Below are 22,480 nucleotides of genomic sequence, written 5' to 3' on the forward strand. Positions count from 1 at the left end.
CAAAGGTTAAATAAGAGCACATGGTGTAGGGGCACAATGTATTAGCAGGGACAGAGGATTAGTTAGCTAACAGGAAGCAGAGACTGAGGATAAATAAGTCTTTTTCGGGTTGGCAAGCTGCATCTAGTAGAGTGCCACAGAGTCAGTGCTGGGGCACAAACTATTTCTAATCCATATCAATGGCTTGGATGAAGGGGACTGAATGTATTGTAGCTAAATTTACCAATGACAACAAGGTAGGAAGGGAAATAAATTGTCAAGAAGAGGTAAAGTGTCTACAAAGAGATATTGATAGGTTAAATGAGTGGGCAAAAATTTGGCAGATAAAGTATAATGTGGGAAAATGTTAACTTGTTCATTTGGCAGGAAGAATTAGAAAAACAGTATGTTATTTAAATGGAGAGAGGTTGCAGAACTGGGTGGTACAGAGGGATCTGGGTGTCCTGGTACATGAATCACAAAGTTAGAATGCAGGTACAGCAAGTGATTAGGAAGGCCAATGGAATGCTGGTGTTTATTGCAAGGGGAATGGAATATAAAAATAAAGGAGCTTTACTGCAGCTGTACAGGGCGTTGGTGAGACAACATCTGGAATACTGTGCATAGTTTTGGTCTCCTAATTTGAAAAAAATATATAGTTGCATTAGAAGCAGTTCAGAGAAGGTCCACTCAACTTATTCCTGATATGAATGACTTATGAAGGAAGGTTGAACATGTTAGACCTTTACCCATTAGAGATTAGAAGAACGAAAGGTGATCTAATTGAAATATGTAAGATCCTGAGAGGACTTGAGAGGGTGGATACTGGGATGATGTTTCCTCTTGTTGGGAAGGGGACACAGTTTAAAAATAAGAGGTTTTAAGATGACGATGAGGAGAATTTTTGTTTTCCTCAGTGGGTCGTTAGTTTGTGGAACTCTCTTACCCAGAAAGCAGTGTAGGCTGGGTCATTGAATTAATTCAAGGCTCAGATAGATAAGACGTTTAATAGGCAAGGGAGTTGAAGATTAATGGTGGGGAGGGGTGGGTGCAGTAGGAGGCAGACAGGAGAGCTGAGACCACAATCGGATCAGCAATGATCTTACTGAATAGTGGAGCAGGCTTGAAGGGCTGAATGGCCTACTCCTGCTGCTATGTTCCTACATTCTTCCTATGCTTAGCTCTGTCTATTGCATGCTTCTTCCACTGTTTAGCATGCACGCAGTTCTGTGCTATAGCTTTACCAGTTTGGTACTTCATTTTTTAGGTAAGCCTGGTGCTGGCCCAGGTATGGTCTCCTTCACTTCTCATTGCACCATAGTTAGTCCCCTGGCTTGATGGTAACTGTAGTGTGAGAGACAGGCTGGACCATGAGATTTCAGACGATAGTGAGGTTTAATTCTTCCGCTGCTGATGGCCCTCAGGGTCTCATGGATACCCAGTTTTCCGAACATATGAATATACATATGAACATATGAATTAGGAGCAGGAGTAGGCCACTTTGCCCCTCGAGGCAGCTCCGCCATTCAATATAATCATGGTTGACCTAATTGTAACCTCAACTCCATATTCCTGCCTATCTCGACAACCTTCTGCCTTCTTTCTTATCAAGAGCCTAGCTTTGCCTTAAAAATATTCAAAGACTCTGCTTCCACAACCTCCTGAGAAAGAGTGTTCCAAAGACTCACAACCATCTGAGAGAAAACATTTCTCCTCATCTCTGTCTTAAATGAGCGACCCCTTATTTTTTAAACAGTGACCCCTAGTTCTAGATTCTCCCACAAGAGATAACATCCTTCCACATCCACCCTGTTAAGACCCCTCAGGATCTTATATATTTCAATCAAGTCACCTCTTACACTTCTAAACTTCAGTAGATACAAGCCTAGCCTGTTCAACCTTTCCTTGTAAGACAATCTGCCTATTCCAGGTATTAGTCTAGTAAGCCTTCTCTGAACTGCTTCCAATGCTTTTACATTTAAGCTGCTAAATCTGTTCTGAATCTATCCCATTTAGCATGGCAGTAATTCATACAATATTGTGTGAAAATGGAAGTTTGTCTCCAAATTAGGTGGTGATCACTCTTACCAATGCTATCATTGGCAGATGTACCTGGGATAGGTCTATTTGTGAGGACGAGGTCAAGTAAGTTTTGCCTTTGCATTGCCTCTCTCACCACCTGCTGCAGGTCCAGTTGAACAGGTATGTTCTTCAGGACTCGGCCAGCTCAGTCACTGGTGATGCTATCAAGTCACTCTTGGTGATAGACATTGAAGCAGATTGGAGAATTAAACGAATAGCTTAAAGCGTGGCATGGGAAGAAAGGGTTTCGATTCATGGGGAACTGGCACAGGTACTGAGGAAAAAGGGGGCTATTCTGTTAGAATGGGCTCCACGAAACCAGGCTGGATCAGTGTCCCGGTGAATCATATAAGTGGGGCTGTGGATAGGGCTTTGAAGCAAAGGTGGGAATGGTGGGCAAAGGATGTAAATGGAAGTCCATCAACCAGAGTACACCCACTCCCTTGGTACCCTCAATGTTTGTTCCATGTGGTGTTTAATATGGAAGAGCATTGATTCACCAGTTGAGGGAAGGTGATAGCTGACAATCAGCAGGTTGTTTATATTTCACAAACTGCAATTATTTTTTTCAAATGTAGTGCACATTTTTGTCAATATCAAACAGCGAGAAACTATGTGAAATCATTTTCATTTGAACCAATATTTTTTGTAATAAACAAAACTGCATGTATTGTGCTTTTAACTATCAAAGTTTGATTATCTGCAATTTATTTACTTAATATTACATGGCAAAAATATGATGAGATGAGATACATGATATTATATAGGAAATCTTTATGCACACCAACCTTATCAGCATTATGTGATGCCACTGCCAGCTCCTTTTCTTTCTTTGCGAGTTTCTTTGCGAGAAGAGCTACTGATTTAGTTGCTTCCAGAAGCTTGGAGAGACCTGCAATAAGGTGTTTTGTCTGATTAAAAGCTGATGCATCTCACAAAAGTTTCCTTTCTTTCTCTTTGCTCACAAAAATGAAGGTATGCTACGGAAACCTTCTGTACATTTCGCACAGGGTCAACACCAGACAGTGTTTTGCTACCACACAGAGTGATCTGGGAAGAGAGTGCTTTGTGAACTGACTGATAAGTCAGGAATTTGCTGCTTTGCTGCAAGTGGGAATTTGGTGCAGAGGAGGAAGGAGGTGCTGCTTTTAACACTTTTTGTTTTATTACCTCCAGTAGCTGGTGTGTATTTTGCTTACACCTCCATCCCCCACCAGGATGGTCTGAGGGCCCTTAGCTTCTTCCTTGAACAGAGGCCCGAACAATCCCCATTCACCACTACTCTCCTCCGTCTGGCTGAACTTGTTCTCACACTGAATAATTTCTCCTTTAACTTCTCTCACTTCCTCCAAGTAAAAGGTGTGGCTATGGGTACCCGCATGTCTGTCCTTGGCTTGCTGCATTGTTCCAGTGAAGCCCAACGCAAACTGGAGGAACAGCACCTCATCTTCCGACTAAGCACTTTACTGCCTTCCGGGCTGAATATTGAATTCAACAACTTTAGATCTTAAACTCCCTCCCCCATCCCCACCCCCTTTCCGTTTCTTCCCGCTCCCTTTTGTTTTTTCCAATAATTTATATAGATTTTTCTTTTCCCACCTATTTCAATTATTTTTAAATCTATAACTGTAATACCCTGTCAGTCTTTCCACTCCACCCCCACTAGAGCTGTACCTTGAGTGTCCTGCCATCCATTCTTAATTAGCACATTTTCTTAGATAATATCACCACCTTCAACACCTCTTTGTTCCTTTTGTCTGTGACATCTTTTGATTATCTGCTCCTATCACTGCTTGCTTGTCCCTACAACCATCCCCCCTCCAACTTCTCTCCGTGCCACCCCCCCCCACCCCCACCTTAAACCAGCTTATATTTCACCCCTCTCCTAACTTTACTCAGTTCTGCTGAAGGGTCATGAGGACTCGAAACGTCAACTCTTTTCTTCTCCGCCGATGCTGCCAGACCTGCTGAGTTTTTCCAGGTAATTCTGTTTTTGTTTAGGAAATTGTAAATTGTTATTCCTTTAGTTAACGAACTTAGTGACTAACAAACTAATCAAATAAATAATGAAGGCTAGACTGATATGAAAGGGGTGGTGGTATGTCATCACTGGCATGACAGGGTGGTGGTGTGTCGTGACTGACATAACAAAAAGAACAAAGAACAAAGAAAAGTATAGCACTGGAACAGGCCATTCGGCCCTCCAAGCCTGCGCCAATCATATTGCTTGTCAAACTAAAACATTCTGCACTTCCGGGGTCCGTATCCCTCTATTCCCATCCTATTCATGTATTTGTCAAGTTGCCTCTTAAACACCACTATCGTACCTGCTTCCACCACCTCCTCTGGTAGCGAATTCCAGACACTCACTACCCTCTGCGTAAAAAACTTGCCCCGCACATCTCCTCTAAAGTTTTCTCCTCTCACCTTAAATCTATGTCTCCTAGTAATTGACTCTTCCACCCTGGGAAAAAGCTTCTGACTATCTACTCTGTCCATGCCACTCATAATTTTGTAAACTTCTATCAAGTCGCCCCTCAATCTCTGTCGCTCTAGTGAGAACAATCCGAGTTTCTCCAACCTCTCCTCATAGCAAATAACCTCCAGACCAGGCAGCATCCTGGTAAACCTCCTCTGCACCCTCTCCAACGCCTCCATATCCTTCTGGTAATGTGGCGACCAGAATTGCACGCAATATTCCAAGTGTGGCCTAACCAAGGTTCTATACAGCTGCAACATGACTTCCCAGCTTTTATATTCAATACCCCTGCCGATGAAGGCAAGCATGCCATATGCCTTCCTGACTACCTTATCCACCTGCGTTGCCACTTTCAGTGACCTGTGGACCTGTACACCCAGATCCCTCTGCCCGTCGATGCCCTTAAGGGTTCTGCCATTTACTGTATAATTCCTACCTGTACTAGACCTTCCAAAATGCATTACCTCGCATTTATCCGGATTAAACTCCATCTGCCATTTCTCCGCCCAAGTCTCCAGCCGATCTATATCCCGTTGTATCCTTTGACAATCCTCTTTACTATCTGCAACTCCTCCAACCTTAGTGTTGTCTGCAAACTTACTAATTAGCCCAGTTACATTTTCCTCCAAATCATTTACGTATACTACAAACAGCAAAGGTCCCAGCACTGATCCCTGCGGAACTCCACTAGTCACAGCTCTCCATTCAGAAAAGCACCCTTCCACTGCTACCCTGTCTTCTATGACCAAGCCAATTCTGTATCCATCCTGCCAGCCCTCCTCTGATCCCGTGTGACTTTACCTTCTGTACCAGTCTGCCATGAGGGACCTTGTCAAAGGCCTTACTGAAATCCATGTAGATAACATCCACTGCCCTTCCATCGTTGATCATCTTTGTCACTTCCTCGAAAAACTCGATCAAGTTAGTGAGACACGACCTCCCCTTCACAAAGCCATGCTCCCTCTCACTAATACGCCCATTTGCTTCCATGACAGGGGTGGTGGTGTGTCATGACTGACATGACAGGGGTGGTGGTGTGTCATCACTGACATGACAGGGGAGGTAGTGTCGTGACTGGCATGACAGGGATGGTGGTGTGTCGTGACTGACATGACAGGGGTGGTGGTGTGTCGTGACTGACATGACAGGGGTGGTGGTGTGTCGTGACTGACATGACAGGGGTGGTGGTGTGTCGTGACTGACATGACAGGGGTGGTGGTGTGTCGTGATTGACATGACAGGGGTAGTGGTGTGTCATGACTGGCATGACGGGGTGGTGGTGTGTCGTGACTGACATGACAGGGGTGGTGGTGTGTCATCACTGACATGACAGGGATGGTGGTGTGTCGTGACTGACATGACAGGGGTGGTGGTGTGTCATGACTGACATGACAGATGGTGGGTTTTTTTTATTCATTCACAGGATGTGGGCTTCGCTGGCTGGGCCAGCATTTATTGCCCATCCCTAGTTGCCCTTGAGAAGGTGGTGATGAGCTGCCTTCTTGAACCGCTGCAGTCCATGTGGTGTAGGTACACCCAGAGTGCTGTTCGCGAGGGAGTTCTAGGATTTTGACCCAGCAACAGTGAAGGAACAGCGATATATTTCCAAGTCGGGATGGTGAGTGACTTAGAGGGAACTTCCAGGTGGTGGTGTTCCCATGTGTCTGTTGCCCTTGTCCTTCTAGATGGTAGTGGTCGTGGGTTTGGAAGGTGCTGTCGAAGGAGCCTTGGTGAATTCCTGCAGTGCATCTTGTAGATGGCACACACTGCTGCTACTGTGCATCGGTGGTGGAGGGTGTGAATGTTTGTGGATGTGGTGCCAATCAAGTGGACTGCTTTGTCCTGGATGGTGTCAAGCTTCTTGAGTGTTGTTGGAGCTGCTCTCATCCAGGCAAGTGGGGAGTATTCCATCACACTCCTGACTTGTGCCTTGTAGATGGTGGACATGCTTTGGGGACTCAGGAGGTGAGTTACTCATCGCAGGATTCCGAGCCTCTTGTAGCCACAGTGTTTATGCAGCTAGTCCAGTTCAGTTTCTGGTCAATGGTAACCCCCAGGATGTTGATAGTGGAGGATTCAGTGATGGTAATGCCATTGAATGTCAAGGGGTGATGGTTGGATTCTCTCTTATTGTAGATGGTCATTGCCTGACACTTGTGTGGTGCAAATGTTACTTACCACTTGTCAGCCCAAACCTGGATATTGTCCAGGTCTTTCTGCATTTGGACATGGACTGCTTCAGTATCTGAGGAGTTGTGAATGGTGCTGAGCATTATGCAATCATCAGTGAACATCCCCACTTCTGACCTTATGATGAAAAGGAGGTCATTGATGAAGCAGTTGAAGATGGTTGGGCCCAGGACACTACCCTGAGGAACTCCTGCAGTGATGTCCTGGAGCTTCCTTTGTGCTAGGTATGACTCCAACCAGTGGAGAGTTTTCCCAATTCCCACTGACTCCAGTTTTGCTAGGGCTCCTTGATGCCACACTCGATCAAATGCGGCCTTGATGTCAAGGGCAGTCACTCTCCCCTCACCTCGGGAGTTCAGCTCTTCTGTCCATATTTGAACCAAGGCTGCAACGAGGTCAGGAGCTGAGTGGCCCTGGCGGTACCCAAACTGGGCGTCAGTGAGCAGGTTATTGCTAAGCAAGTGCCACTTGATAACACTGTTGATGACCCGTTCCATCATTTTACTGATGATCGAGAGTAGACTGATGGGGCGGTAATTGGCTGGGTTGGATTGGTCCTGCTTTCTGTGTGCAGGACATACCTGGGAAATTTTCCACATGGCCGGGTAGATGCCAGTGTTGTAGCTGTACTGGAGCAGGTTCTGAATTAAGACATAAAACTTCAAAAGTATTCAACTCTGGATTGTTACCTGAGCCACGGGCCAATTGGTATAGGGTTAAGCAGATTGGAAAATTAAATGGGCGACTCAAAGTGTGGCATGGGAAGAAGGGGTTTCGACTCATGGGGCAATGGCACGAGTACTGAAGAAAAGGGAGACTATTCTGTTGGAATAGGCTCTACCAGGCTGGGCTGGATCTGTGTCCTGATCAGTCATATACGTACGGCTATGGATAGGGTTTGAAGTAAAGGTAGGGGTGATGGGCAAAGGATTCTTGAGAAGGGAGATTTAGAAATGTAAAGAAAAAGTCAAAACAATAGAACTGTGTAGCAATGTGGGTAAAGATAAGCAGAGGTGATAGAGAGTCTAGCAGTAATTGGGTGGCAGTGAATAAGGTCCATGCAAAGGATGGTAGTAAAAAAATTAAATTAAAGGCTCTTTGTCTAAATATGTGAGGCATCTACAATAAGATAGATGAACTAAAGGATAACACAGGAGCTAAAAAGAATGAGGAAATTAAAGTAATTAATATCAGTGAATAAACTGAAATCATACAAATCTCTGGGACCCAATGGCCTATGTCTTAGGATTTTAAAAAAGAGAGCTGCAGAGATAATGGATGAGCTGGTTTTGGTTTCCCAAAATTCTCCAGATCTAGAAGGGTCTCAGCCGAATAGACATTAGTAAATATAACATGACTATTCAAGAAAGAAGGAAGAGAGAAAAAGGGATCAACAGGCCAGTCAGTCTAAAATCAGTCCTCAGGAAAGTTCTGGAGTCTATTATTAAGGAAGTCTTAACATTGTACTTAGAAAATCATAGTGTGATCAGCCAAAGTCAACATGGTTTTACAAAAGGGAAATTGTGTTTGACAAATTTGTTGGAAATTTTTGAATATTTTCGAGTCCAATTTTCTGCTTTCCATCAGTGAGGAACTCATTGAATCTTGTGGCCTGGCAGGCAGGGATTTGTCTGGTCCGCCATCACCTCATGGGGTGGAAGGTCCTAGCGCCATATTTAAATGGCACCCATACAGACATTCACTCACTGCAGGCCAGGTGTATGCTGAAGGTATACATTACAATGCTGACCAATGTACCAAACCCTCTGCTTCAGTGAAGCCTCCATGGGGATTATCCTCCAGGCTGTCCAGAAAAATGGAGGTTCTCTTTCCAAGTGATGGGAGCAGAAGGTCCACCCACCTGACCACATCAGCAGGGAGGAGGTTGGCAGGGAGGTCAGTGCCTGTGGCAAGCTGATAAAAAGACCTCCCTGCAGTTCAGGAAGCGAATGAGTGATCTGATTCGCTCTGCCATGGTAAGTGAACCTTCTTCTCACTCCAAACTTACACTCTCATTAGGGAATCAGGCAGTCTATGGGTTACAGTCCACAGGGGTGTCACACATTACCAGCAGATCGGACATAGCACTGATTGTCTGACAGCCACTTTAACATCCCCATCTCATGTAAGATCCTGCACAAACAACATCTTCATCCCTTGCTGAAGAGGGCTCAGCACACACAGCAGGGATGCATGGCTTCTGAACTGCTCTTTCATACGTAGTGCTCAGAGTCAATCCATCTCGTCCATAATCGGTGGGAGAAGGCCAATCTGGAGGGGGTACCCCAGAGCTGAAGGCACTCTTGTAGCATGAAGAGCAGGCTGCAGAGCTGGCTGACAAGGACAGAGATCATTCTTGCATGGAAGGCGAGATCGGACAACCCCAACAAGCCAGAGAAGGTCAATGCAGTATATATCGACCACATGCGAACAATGATGTGAGTGATATACAATGTAGGAGCCTAGCTAGTTAATCTCTTTTCTCTATTCCAATCACCAGCAAGAAAGGCAGATGAAGAACTCCAGCAAGCTCCTCAGCCCCAGCCACCAGACCATCTCTGATGAGGATGCTGAGGAACCTGTGAAGACTTGTCACTGCATTCACCTACACCCTCCACCAGCACAGGTACACACACATCGGTGGGTCCTCGTTCTAGAATATGCTCGGGTTCACAATCTGGTGATCACCTCACAGGCACGGGCCCGCAGCAGATGGAGGCAGTGACGGCTGAGGCCTCTGACACTCGGAGTACAGCTGGAGACCAGGCCCCTGCAGAGTCCGAGTCCAATGACGAGCTTCTGGAATTGGCCCTGAGAGAAATGTTGACAGAGGCAAGCAGGGGAACATTCTGCAGAGGCTATCTGTGGACTGGACCGATGGCTGGAGGAGTCTGACCATGTTCTATCTGCTGTTGTGGCTTTGGCATGCGAGTGCATTGAAGTCTCCTTGTGAAGGGTGGCAGCTGCCTTGGAGATCCAGGTCCAGCAGAATGCAATTTCTGCTGGGTTTGCGCTCGGACCTGCATACCATCGCTTTAGGAATGGTTGTGTTCCAGCAGTGGCTAGGCGAGACGGGGACAGGACACTTCAACCTCCCTCCAGGTGCCCTTCTCTTCCAGGCTCAGGGGTTGCACCAGCCAGACACCCCAGGGGCATTCATCTAGTACACTCCAAGGGTGTCCAGCCACTCCAAATCCCCTCTGCCTGTGATCTCATCAACTCCAGCAGGTCTGGCCGAGGAGGGTGCACCTATACCAGAGCAGGAGACCCTTAGCAGTCCAGGCCTCTGACCTCCAGAGGATGCCCACCAAAGTCATTTCAGACAACAGGGTATAGCAGTTGTCAGGCTGCCTTCACCTGTGCTGTGGATGGTAGAACTGCACCTTAATGTAGAGGTAGAGTTAGGTAAATTAAGAAGTTTTGAATGCACAGTGGTGGCACAGGTATAACTTTTGCCATTGTAAATATATTTTGTATTTATCCCTCCCCAAGTGTCAGGTATCGAATGGCTAATCAGTGTGATGCAATGTGTTCATTCAAGGGTACCAAATGACCCCCCCATAATTATCTCCCATCTTTTCCTTTAGTGCATGAAGTCTCACTCAATCTCATCACTGTGAATTGCCTTTAGTTCCACATCAGCGACATGAACAGCTTCCTATATGAAAATGATGGCTGGACAATACACATGTAATTCTTGTACCTAAGGCAGACATTATGTGAACTCATGAGAAATGTTCATGAAGGTCAGTGATTATCTCAATGCTGCCATGCTAAAGTCTCTAGCTGGTGGATGTCATAAGCATTTGTTGCAACCAAAGTTGGAGTCTTTTCAGCCAAGTGAACTTTTCAATGGCCTTTATTTTATGATTGTGAAGTTTTGGTAAAGGTATTATTCATCATCGAGCACCATAGCCTGTCTCCACTTTTAAGGCTGAACATTATTTCTTTACTAGTTCCCACTCTCCCCATGCATGACACTGAGCCATGCAAGTTGGCTCCATTTGTCTGCTAGATGGGAACAAGTGTGTGATGTCAGAGGTGTGTGCGCATCCTGATGAAGCCGTCCAGTAATCTGTGAGGATCATAGTTTGCTCCTGAATGGCTGCTGAGCATTGCTTCACGGAATCCCTCTGCGAAGTAACAGAATGCCAATCGAAATGGAATTCATTGCGTGACTGTGCACTCATGGACTTAGGGTTCATAGAAATGTTTGGGCTTTGTGAGATGACCAATGGCGAGGACTGTAATTGCATCAAAGTGATGGTCCAGCACATCTCCTGAGTGCTCATCAGTATCTATGCAGGGAATAAGTTCTCATTGACTGGTGTGTCAAAACTGACTGGACCACATCTCTCCCAGATGCCAAGGCAATGCAGGGCGTAAACTTGGCAGGCTTCTGATGAATGCAGGGTAATGACCGTTTGTCAATATTCACACAATGGTCCTGCTGAACCACTCTGAGTACAATGCTAACATAACTTGCAACTTTGCATCTATGCTGTCATGTGACAGATCACTGTGTCCTGATGTCCAATGGCATCTTGGGGGCTCAGTATCAAGATGCTGCCTCTGCATTAATCATGCATAAAAGCTGGTGTTTGGAGAAATTGTGCTGTTCATGTGTAGCTCCGTCTTCAGACAGTCAAGCGATAACCAGTGATGGATGTTTTTCCTCGCCGAGCCGCTTCGCTAAGCTGCTGTCACACGGGTATGAGTACGTCTATGTGTACAATAATGTTTCAGCCTCTTGAAGGATGCACTGGCTACTGACTTGTTGGCGCCATGGTAGAATGGACTTCACTATGTGTAGCTGCTTGAGGATGTGCTCTAGTGGAGTGCTTATCCCTTTCCACAGTGGCCACGTGGTCCCTAGGCTACTGCGCCTTCCAAGGATGACCCTGTAATTAGGGTGGATGGTGTTATGCTTCCTCTGTGAGTATTGTGAGATTGATGACCTGTTGTGTTATACTAAAGATGACAATGAAGGTGTTGTGGTCTCCCCTGCATTGAAATGTGAAAAGAACTGCACTTGTAACAATTTGTCTTCACCTTAATCTATCTGGAATCTTGCAGTGCTGGGGTTGTCATAGACACATCTTCCACGTTGTGCCCATGAAATGGCCTACACATGTGGCTCATCTGTATCCTCACCCTCTTGAGATTCATCCTCTTCAACAACATCCTTGTCCAAGGAGACGTGTAGCTCCTCCATGTCTCCCTGTGGCAAAATATCTCCCCTTTTCAGCACTAGGTTGTGTAGGGCTCCGCAAACAACCATGACGCAGGACACCCTCTGTGGTGAGTATTTGGGAACCCCGCCTGATCAGTCCAAACATCTGAAACTCATCTTAAAGAGGCCAATAGCCTGTTCTATTAAGGAACTATGTGCAGCATTGTGTCAGTCCTCAGATGCACTCGGTGAACGATGAACAGGCATCATTCGCCATGTCTTTAGGGGCACCACTTATCACCAAGGACCCAACCCTCTAAGCGCTGAGCTCCCTCAAATATCTCTAGCACCTGGAGTGACTCAAAATGTAAGAGTTGTGAAAGCTCCCTGGGTACCTAGCACAATCATGCTGGATCTGCTTTCTGTGATCACAAATTAGCTGGATGTTCAGAAAGTGAAATCCTTTTCTATTAATGAATCTCATAGGTTGCTTCCAAGGAGCAGTTGATAGTGCCCTGCACTTGCAGGAAGCCTGAGATCACAGCGAATCTCACAGCTCTGGCAGCCTGGGCTGCTTCATCCATGCAGGACAGCATGTAATGGTGAGCTTTATTGAAATGGGGGTTGGTCGCTTCCCTTATGCATTTGTGTGCTGCTGATTGTGAGATTCTGCAGAGATCCCAAGTGCAGCCCTGGAAGGATCTGTAGACAAAAATGTTCAGTGCAGCGGTAACCTTCAGAGCAACCAGAATTAGATGCCCTCCAAGTCAGAATGGCGTGAGTTCCTCATGGAGAATGTGGATAATGTGAGCTACCACATCCCTAGACAAGCGAAGGTGTGTGCAGCACTGTCTTTCACTCATCTCCATGTATGCCCTGTGTCTTCTGAAATCCTTAGTTGTGCCAAGCATCTTTGTGGATTTGGCCCTGCCTCGTCAGCATCTGGGACCTGCGGGCTCTTGTTCCTCAGGGCGACAGACTTCTCTGAGCTGTGCCAATCAGCGATGGGTCCTTCTTCTCCTCGTTTTAATCAAAACTATCAAGAAGGCCTGCATTCTCCACCCCTCCTTGTTTCTGTGAACTGATACAACTGAGCAATCAATGGTAGCTCCCATTGAATGATCTTCCTCCAAAAACAAAGCAGCTATGTATTCTCCAGCCCTTGACTTTCACTTAGTCTGCACATCGCATACCAAGGCCACCCCTTGCAGGATGATGTCATCCTCAAGGATGACAGCTGGCTGATCTTTTCCCTCAGCACTGTGGGTGTTCCTATACTACATGAGCTGCAGCTCACCGCCACCTTCTCAAGGACAATTAGGAATGGGCAATAAATGCTGGCTCAGCCAGTGACGACACATCCCATGAATGAAAGAAAAAAAAGACGTGAATGTGCATTCACAATGACAGCATTCATTAGGGTCAAAAGACCCAAGTCTAAGGAGCCACAGTCAGCCTTGTGTTGATTGTCCACCAGTTGGCTTTACAACAACTATGATACCCAGTCCTTGCACTTATGTCCTGACTGCAAGTATGGTGCCCTGAATGCCATGATCAATACACCGGGAAGATGGAGGCTTGTAGGGCCCATGCTGCCTCTGCACAGCAGACGTGACCATTGATTCTTGGACCCAGCATCCATTCTGACATGTCTCTGTAAGGATCAGATGCCAGATAAGACAATACACACTGCAGAACCTAAACCTAATGATTGTTGCCTGAATGTGCACTTTAGAAAAAGAGTCAAGCTCATTCATTGTGCATGAGACCCCGGAGTCCAGCACATTAGCTGAACAATACTCTCCATGCTTTGAGCAAGACAGCAAGATAGGGTGCTCCTTCAATCAGCCAAGATTTACTGTGCAGAACCCCTCCCGCACGCCATGAGACCCCACCCTGAGCTAGGTTGATTTTCAAACTGTGTCATTGCAAGGTAAGTTCTAAAATGGTGCTGCTAATCTTCGCCTGGGTGACCAGCTTCCCACCTCCCCTATCACCCACCAAGTCCCTCCGATCCTCCTCCATCCTCACCACATCCTAATCCCCTTCCTCTTATCTCTATGCAGCCTCCTGCTATTATCTTTGACCCCATTATTGTGTATGTTGATATTCTTGTCTTCCCCCTGAACCTTTTAATGTTGATGTCCCCATGCCCTTTGTCGACCTGACCCCGCCCCTACTCAAGGTCACATGCCCTCTGACTTTCCAGGCCACCTCCATCTCCCCCCGCCCACATAACACCCCAATCAGACCATCCAATACGTCCCATAACTTGTCAGCTATCAACTTACAAGATGCAGATGCCTTCCCTGACTGTGACTATGCCATCTGCCTGATAGTGCCATGGCTCTAACCCCCAGGACCAAATTCCTTAGGTGGCTGACCACGTCCTGCACACCATGCTGTATATGACCATCACAGCCTGGAGAGGCTTTCTCCTGACCAAGACCAGGACCAAGACATGCATGCCATGCAGAGCCCTCCAACATGGCTCGCACAGCCCCAGGACAAACACTTCAATATGCCTCCAACAGAGTGGCCTCAGCCCCAGGACAGTCTTTTTAACATGCCCTCAACAGAGAGGCCTCAGCTGCAGGTTAGTCACTGACACCACCTTGGATAGTTTTATAACTCTTGCCCCTGGTCAGTTTTTAACTACTCCACTATGTTTCTTGACCACCCGCTAGTCCTGCCTCTTACCTCTCATGTCCCACCACCACTCTCCCACCCAGTCCTGCCTCTATCTTCTGTCATGATAATAATTGATTGTGGCTGTGGACTCCAGTATTAGATACTATACGGTACTCTGTACTAGATGGGGGTCACCTGACCTGGGAGTTGAAGGTCAGATAGCACATGTTGGAACCTGCCTTCACAGAATTCAGTTACTGCAGATATGTGTCCACGTTAGGAAAATATGTTATCAATAAAGTTAGCTCAGCTACAATGTTTACAGCCTGTGTGCATCGTTAAAACAAAAAACAAGACGTCTTCCTCCTTTGCTCTCGTGTTCCAACACCACCCCCCAGTCCTGTCTCCATCTTCCCCCTCCTGGCTGGTATTGCCTCCTCTGCCCAGCCTTGGTGCAGCTTATGATACAAGCACCAAAAATCTCACAGTAACACCCTTAAAGGTAGGTGAAAGCAGCATCAACGTACCTCAAAATTGTTAATGAACTGAAGCTTGCTCGGTGCATGCTACTTATATACGGTCAGGAAACAGACTGTTTTAATAATCCGTTGGCACATAGTTTAGAGGAGGAATGTAATTCCATCGAGTTGGCCTTTTAATGAGCATTCATAAGATGCAAAATGAATGTAAATGTGATACCCAGTATAGATCAGATGGAAACACGACCCACCTTTAACCCGCCATCAAATTCGGGAGAACAAAATTCCAAACTAATTTTTGACTGATAGAAAACTGACTTTTTCCATCATGTCAAATTTGGTGCCTCCGCCTGTCATGATTCTTGCCATTTGCAGGAGCAGAAAATTCTACCTCTAGCATACTTGGATTTCTAAAAGGCATTCCAAAAGGTGCCACACAAATGCTTAGCATGCAAGATAAGGTTCAAGGAGTTGGGGGGTATTATATATTCGCATGGATAAGGGATCGGTTAACAGACAGTGAGTAAAGAGCAGGTAAAAACTGGGCATTTTCAAATTGACAGGCTGTGACTTATGAAGTACAACAAGGACCAGTGCTGGGGCCTCAGCTATTTACAATCTTCATTCTTGTTCATCTTTCAAGGTAAAATGACCATGTTCATCGTCTCAGATGTTTGGTAGGGTTCTTGTGGGTACATAGGTGACTGCTAAGGTCAGTCTGTGCCTGGAAGATTCTGCTAGAAATAGGATATATTAATGACTTGGACATAGAGGCAGAGAGTAATGTATCTAAGTTTGCTGATGATACAATGCTAAGTCTGAATACAAATTGTGAAGAGGACATAAAGAGATTGCAAAGAGATATAGAAAGGTTAAGTGAGTGCGCAACAAGGTGGCAGATGGAGTATAATGTGGGGAACCTACATTACAGACAGACCAAATAATTACAGGCCAGTCAGTCTGACCTCGATGGTGGGCAAATTATTGGAATCAATTCTGAGGGTGCAGGATTGATGAGGGTAGTGCAGTTGGTGTGATCTACATGGATTTTAGCAAGTCTTTTGACAAGGTCCCTCATGGCAAACTGGTTAAAAAAATGATTGTAAATGTGATACCCAATCCCAATGCCCATGGGATCCAAGAGATTTGTGGCAACTAGATGTGTTGTCCCTCCCTCCTGTCACTCATTCATCATATGTGATGCGATTACAGGGGCTTTGACCAATAAGCCTGCTGCGTGGATAATCCGGTGGGCGGGGCTTCTGACGGAGAAATCGTATCCAGTGTGCAAGCAGCTCCACATGTCTCCTAAATAAAGTTTAGCCTTTTCTTCACCAAACCTGCTGTCCCATTAAGTTATTACATTTGGCGCCGAGGATAAAACTGACTTCTGCTGTGTCCTTTGCCCTGGTTGATGTGAGTAAAATAAATCACAGAATCACAGAATCACACAGTGCAGAAGAGGCCCTTTGGCCCATCGAGTCTGCACCGACACGTGAGAAACACCTGACCTACCTACCTAATCCCATTTACCAGCACTTGGCCCATAGCCTTGAATGTTATGACATGCCTAGTGCTCATCCAGGTACTTTTTAAAGGATGTGAGGCAACCCGCCTCCACCACCCTCCCAGGCAGCGCATTCCAGACCGTCATCACCCTCTGGGTAAAAAGGTTTTTCCTCACATCCCCCCTAAACCTCCTGCCTCTCACCTTGAACTTATGTCCCCTCGTGACTGACGCTTCAGCTAAGGGGAACAGCTGCTCCCTATCCACCCTGTCCATGCCCCTCATAATCTGGTGTACCTCAATCAGGTCGCCCCTCAATCTTCTCTGCTCCAACAAGAACAACCCAAGTCTATCCAATCTCTCTTCATAACTTAAATGTTTCATTCCAGGCAACATCCTGGTGAATCTCCTCTGCATCCCCTCCAGTGCAATCACATCCTTCCAATAATGTGGCGACCAGGACTGCACACACTACTCCAGCTGTGGCCTCACCAAGGTTCTATACAACTCCAACATGACCTCCCTACTTTTGTAATCTATGCCTCAATTGATAAAGGCAAGTGTTCCAAATGCCTTTTTCACCACCCCACTAACATGCCCCTCCGCCTTCAGAGATCTATGAACACACACTCCAAGGTCCCTTTGTTCCTCAGAACTTCCTAGTGTCATGCCGTTCATTGAATACTGCCTTGTCAAATTACTCCTTCCAAAGTGTATTACCTCACATTTTTCAGGGTTAAATTCCATCTGCCACTTATCTGCCCATTTGATCATCCCATCTATATCTTCCTGTAGCCCAAGACACTCAACCTCAATGTTAACCATCCGGCCAATCTTTGTGTCATCTGCAAACTTACTAATCCTACCCCCAACACAGTAACCTATGTCGTTTATATAAATGACGAATAATAGGGGACCCAGCACAGAACCCTGTGGTACACCACTGGACACTGGCTTCCAGTCACTAAAGTGTCCTTCTGTCATCACCCTCTGTCTCCTACAACTAAGCCAATTTTGAATCCAATTTATCAAATTACCCTGTATCCCATGTGCATTTGCCTTCTTTATAAATCCCCCATGTGGGACCTTGTCAAAGGCTTTGCTGAAATCCATATAAACCACATCAACTGCACTACCCTCATCTACACACCTGGTCATCTCCTCAAAAAATTCAATCAAATTTGTTAGGCATGACCTCCCTCTGACAAAGCTATGCTGACTATCTCTGATCAAACCTTGCCTCTCCAAGTGGAGATAGATTCTCGCCTTCAGAATTTTCTCCAATAGTTTCCCTACCACTGACGTGAGACTCACTGGTCTGTAGTTCCTTGGCTTATCTCTACAACCTTTCTTAAATAGCAGAACCACATTAGCTGTTCTCCAGTCTGGCACCTTCCCCATGGCCAGAGAGGAATTAAAAATTTGGGTCAGAGTCCCTGCAATCTCCTCCCTTGCCTCCCTCAGCAGTCTGGGACACAAATCATCCGGACCTGGGGATTTGCCCACTTTTAAGCCTGCCGACACCTCCAATACCTTGTCACTCCCTGTATCAATTTGCTCAAGAACCTCGCAGTCCCTCTCCTGGAGTTCCATACCTTCATCCTCATTCTCTTGGGTGAAGACGGATATGAAGAATTCATTCAACACTCTAGCAATGTCCTCTGGCTCCACCCATAGATTGCCCCCTTGGTCCCTTATGGGCCCTACTCTTTCCCTGGTTATCCTCTTCCCATTGATATACGTACAGAATATCTTGGGATTTTCCCTACTTTTACCAGCCAGAGCTTTCTCATATCCCCTCTTTGCTCTCCTAATTGCTTTCTTAAGCTCCACCCTGCACTTTCTGTACTCCACTAATGCCTCCGCTGATTTGCTCCCCTTGTACCTGCTAAAAGCCTCTCTTTTCCTTCTCATCGTATCCTTAATATCTCTGAAGTTGAACAATACTTACCTGTCATGCCGTTGTTTGGAAGGATCGATTCATACGATGCTAACATTGAAGATTGGGGTCAGTATGTTGAGCGACTTGGGTTCTATTTTGTTGCGAACAAGATTAATGCTGAAGAAAGACGTAAAGCTATCCTGCTTAGTGCATGTGGCAGTAAAACGTATAACCTGATTCAAAACCTGACTGTCCCGACGCACCCAGTTCGAAGTTGTACGGTGAGTTAGTGGAACTTGCGAAATCGCACTTTCAGCCCAACCCTCTGTGATCATGCAGCTTTCCAAGTTTAATTCGAGAGTTTGTGCCCCGAGAGAGTGCATTGCTACCTTTGTGGCAAATCTGAAACGTAATTCTATGCCCACTGCACTAAGGTTTAGGAAGCCTAATGGTAACATGTCAGCTAATAAGATACGTTTTTGTTACAAATGTGGAGGAAATCATGGTCCAGACGTTTGTAGATTGACAGAGGCAGAATGCAATTATTGCCACAAGAAAGGGCACCTGGGTAGGCAGTGCGGAACAAAGGGTAGGCAAACAGCAAAACTACAAACAAATCTAATTGAGCTAACTGATACAGCAAAGGCTAAGGCTGCTACTACTGATGTATACTCTCTGTATTAGTGACTGCTGTTAAATCTGAGCCCATTACAGTGGCAGTGCAAGTGAATGGTATGCAATTGCAAATGGAGGTGGATACTGGTGCTTCAACTCCTGTTTTTGGAAAGCAAACATTCAAGACCTCAGTGAAGGGAGTCAGCCATTGACATTGGCGTGGACGCCCACCAAACTGAGAACTTACACTGGAGAATCCATTCAGGTCAAAGGCATTGCTGCTGTCCCAGTCTGTTACAAACAACAGACAGCCCAACGAGGGTGGGAACCAGTCTTTTGGGTTGAGATTGGCTGCAGAAAATAAAACTTGATTAGTCAGAAATATTCCATTTGAAGTCCAATGGAATTCCAGAGCTCTTGAAGAAATATGACACTTTTTCAAGACGAATTGGGAAAATTGAAGGGCATGCAAGCTAAATTGCACATTGATCCCCAGGCAACACCACATTTCTTCAAGGCCAGACCAGTGCCTTACTCACTGAAAGAAAAAATGGAAGAAGTTGTGCAGGTTGGAAAACCTGGGGATAATTCTGCCGGTCCAGTTTTCTGAGTGGGCCACACCCATATTTCCAGTTGTCAAGCCAGGCCAGACTATACGTAAATGCGGTGACTACAGCCTGACAGTCACAGCAGCAAATGTGGACAACTACCCTGTTCCTAGAATCAATGACTTGTACGCCAAGTTAGCAGGAGGCAAGTCACATACAAAACTAGACATAAGTCATGCCTATCAACAATTGGAATTGAATAGCACATCAAGAGAATATGTGACAATTAATACTCATAAAAGTCTCTACCAGTACACCTGGTTGCCTTTTGGAATTTCATCAGCGTGGGCTATTTTTCAGCAAACCATGGAGAGTCTCCTGCAGGGACTTCAAAGTGTGGTCATGTACTTGGATGACGTTCTCATCACTGGACTGACCAAAGCTGAACATTTAGTCAACCTTGAGGAAATGCTGAGAAGGTTTATGGAAGCAGTTATGAGTTTGAAATGGGAAAAATGCATTTCAAGCATCGGAGGTAACCCTCCTAGGTCACAGAGTGGACACTATGGGGTTCCACCATGTTGAAGACAAAGTCCAAGCCATTAAAGATGCACCATCACCCTCTAATGTGATAGAGCTTAAATCTTTCTTAGGTATGATTAATTACTGTAGCCATTTTTTACCTAATCTATGCACTGTACTGGCACCACTACATTTGTTGCTGAGAAAGGACCACCGCTGGTCATGAGTTCACAGCACTAAGAAGCCGTGGTAACAGTGAAGAAACTGCTTCATACATCATGCTTGTTGGTACTCTTGGCAGAGCTCCACACTGCACCCCCAGGCATATCGAAGATGAAGATGCTGGCACATAGCTACGTCTGGTGGCCAGGAATAGACAGTGACATTGAGAACCTGGTTAAACACTGTTCGTTTTGCCAACAACACCAGAAGCTACCTGTTTCAGCTCTTCTTCACACATGGGAATGGCCTGGCCAACCTTGGGTTTGACCGCATATTTTTTTTTACTCATTCACAGGATGTGGGCTTCACTGGCTGGGCCAGCATTTATTGCCCATCCTTATTCGCCCTTGAGAAGGTGGTAGTGAGCTGCCTTCTTGAACCAGTACAGTCCATGTGATGTAGGTACACCCACAGTGCTGTTAGGAAGGGATTTCCAGGATTTTGACCCAGCGATAGTGAAGGAACGGCGATATATTTCCAAGTCAGGATGGTGAGTGGATTGGAGGGAAACTCACAGTTGATGATGTTCCCATCTATCTGCTACCCTTGTCCTTCTAGATGGAAGTGGTCATGGGTTTGGAAGGTGCTGTCTAAGAAGCCTTGGTGAATTCCTGCAGTGCATCTTGTAGATGGTACACACTGCTGCTACTGTGCGTCGGTGGTGCAGGGAATGAACGTTTGTGGATGTGGTGCCAATCAAGCGGACTGCTTTGTCCTGGGCGGTGTACAGCTTCTTCAGTGTTATGGGAGCTGCACTCATCCAGGCAAGTGGGGAGTATTCCATCACACTCCTGACTTGTGCCTTGTAGATGGTGGACAGGCTTTGGGGACTCAGGAGGTGAGTTACTCATCGCAGGATTCCGAGCCTCTTGTAGCCACAGTGTTTATGCGGCTAGTCCAGTTCAGTTTCTGGTCAATGGTAACCCCCAGGATGTTGATAGTGGAGGATTCAGTGATGGTAATGCCATTGAATGTCATGGGGTGATGTTTGGATTCTCTCTTGTTGTAGATGGTTATTGCCTGACACTTGTGTGGCGTGAATGTTACTTGCCACTTGTCAGCCCAAGCCTGGATATTATCCAGGTTTTGTTGCATTTGGACATGGACTGCTTCAGTATCTGAGGAGTTGTGAATGGTGCTGAACATTGTGCAATCATCAGCGGACATCTCCACTTCTGACCTTATGATGAAAGGAAGGTCAGCAAGTAGGAGAACAGATCAATAAGGTGGTTAAGAACGCATATGGAATCTTTTCATTTATTGGCACAGGCATAGAATATAAGAGCAGGGTGGTTATGCCAGAACTATATTAAACATTAGTTAGGTTTCAACTTGAGTATCGTGTACAGTTCTCATTACAGAAAGGATGTAATTGCACCAGAGAGGGTACAGAGGAGATTTACGAGGATGTTTCCAGGACTGGAAAATTGCAGCTATGAGGAAAGATTGGATAGACTGGGTTTGTTCTCCTTCGAACAGAGAAGGCTGAGGGGAGATTTAATTGAGGTGTACAAGGTCGTGAGGGGCCTGGATAGATTGGATGGGAAGGGTTGGTTTACTTTAGCAGAGAGGTCAGTGACTGGGGGCATAGATTTAAAGTGATTGGTGAAAGGATTAGAGGGGAGGTGAGGAAAAGCTTTTTCACCCAGAGAGTTGCGGGGGTCTGGAACTCACTGCCTAAAAGGGTAGTAGAGGCAGAAACCCTCAGCTCATTTAAAAGGTGTCTGGATATTCACCTCAAATGCCATAACCTGCAAGGTTACGGATCAAATGTGGTGAAAGTGGAGTTAGGTTGGATGGTAGATACGATAGGCCACATGGTATCTTTCTGTGCCATAAACATTCTATGATTCTATGATTCTAAATATGAGGTTATTCACTTTGGTCATAAGAATAGAAAAGTAGTATATTTTTTTTAAAAGTGTAGAACTTGTAAATGTTGATGCTGAGAAAAACTTGGGTGTGCTTGTACAAGGAGCGCAGAAAGTTAGCATGCAGATGCAGCAAGCAATTCGGAAGGCTAATGGCATGTTGACCTTTATTGCAAGGGGATTGGATGATAAGAATAAGGAAGTCTTGTACAATTGTGCAGGGCTTTGGTGAAGCCACACCTGGACTACTGTGTGCAGTTTTGGTTTCCATATTTAAGGCAGGATATATTTTAATTGGAG

At 45.8% G+C, this 22,480-nt stretch overlaps 1 protein-coding gene across 1 annotated transcript in view; it reads right to left on the reverse strand.

Moving 5' to 3' along the window:
- Positions 1–22,480, reverse strand: part of LOC144681151 (dynein axonemal heavy chain 8-like) — a 1,659,468-nt gene that overhangs the window by 28,224 nt on the left and 1,608,764 nt on the right. Inside the window, exon 67 of the mRNA XM_078542878.1 lies at positions 19,265–19,368. Coding sequence (XP_078399004.1) covers positions 19,265–19,368 — 104 coding nt within the window. The remainder of the gene's footprint in view (positions 1–19,264; positions 19,369–22,480) is intronic.

This window comes from Cetorhinus maximus, chromosome 5 (genome assembly GCF_964194155.1).
Source record: "Cetorhinus maximus chromosome 5, sCetMax3.hap1.1, whole genome shotgun sequence".
Classification (NCBI taxonomy): domain Eukaryota; kingdom Metazoa; phylum Chordata; class Chondrichthyes; order Lamniformes; family Cetorhinidae; genus Cetorhinus; species Cetorhinus maximus.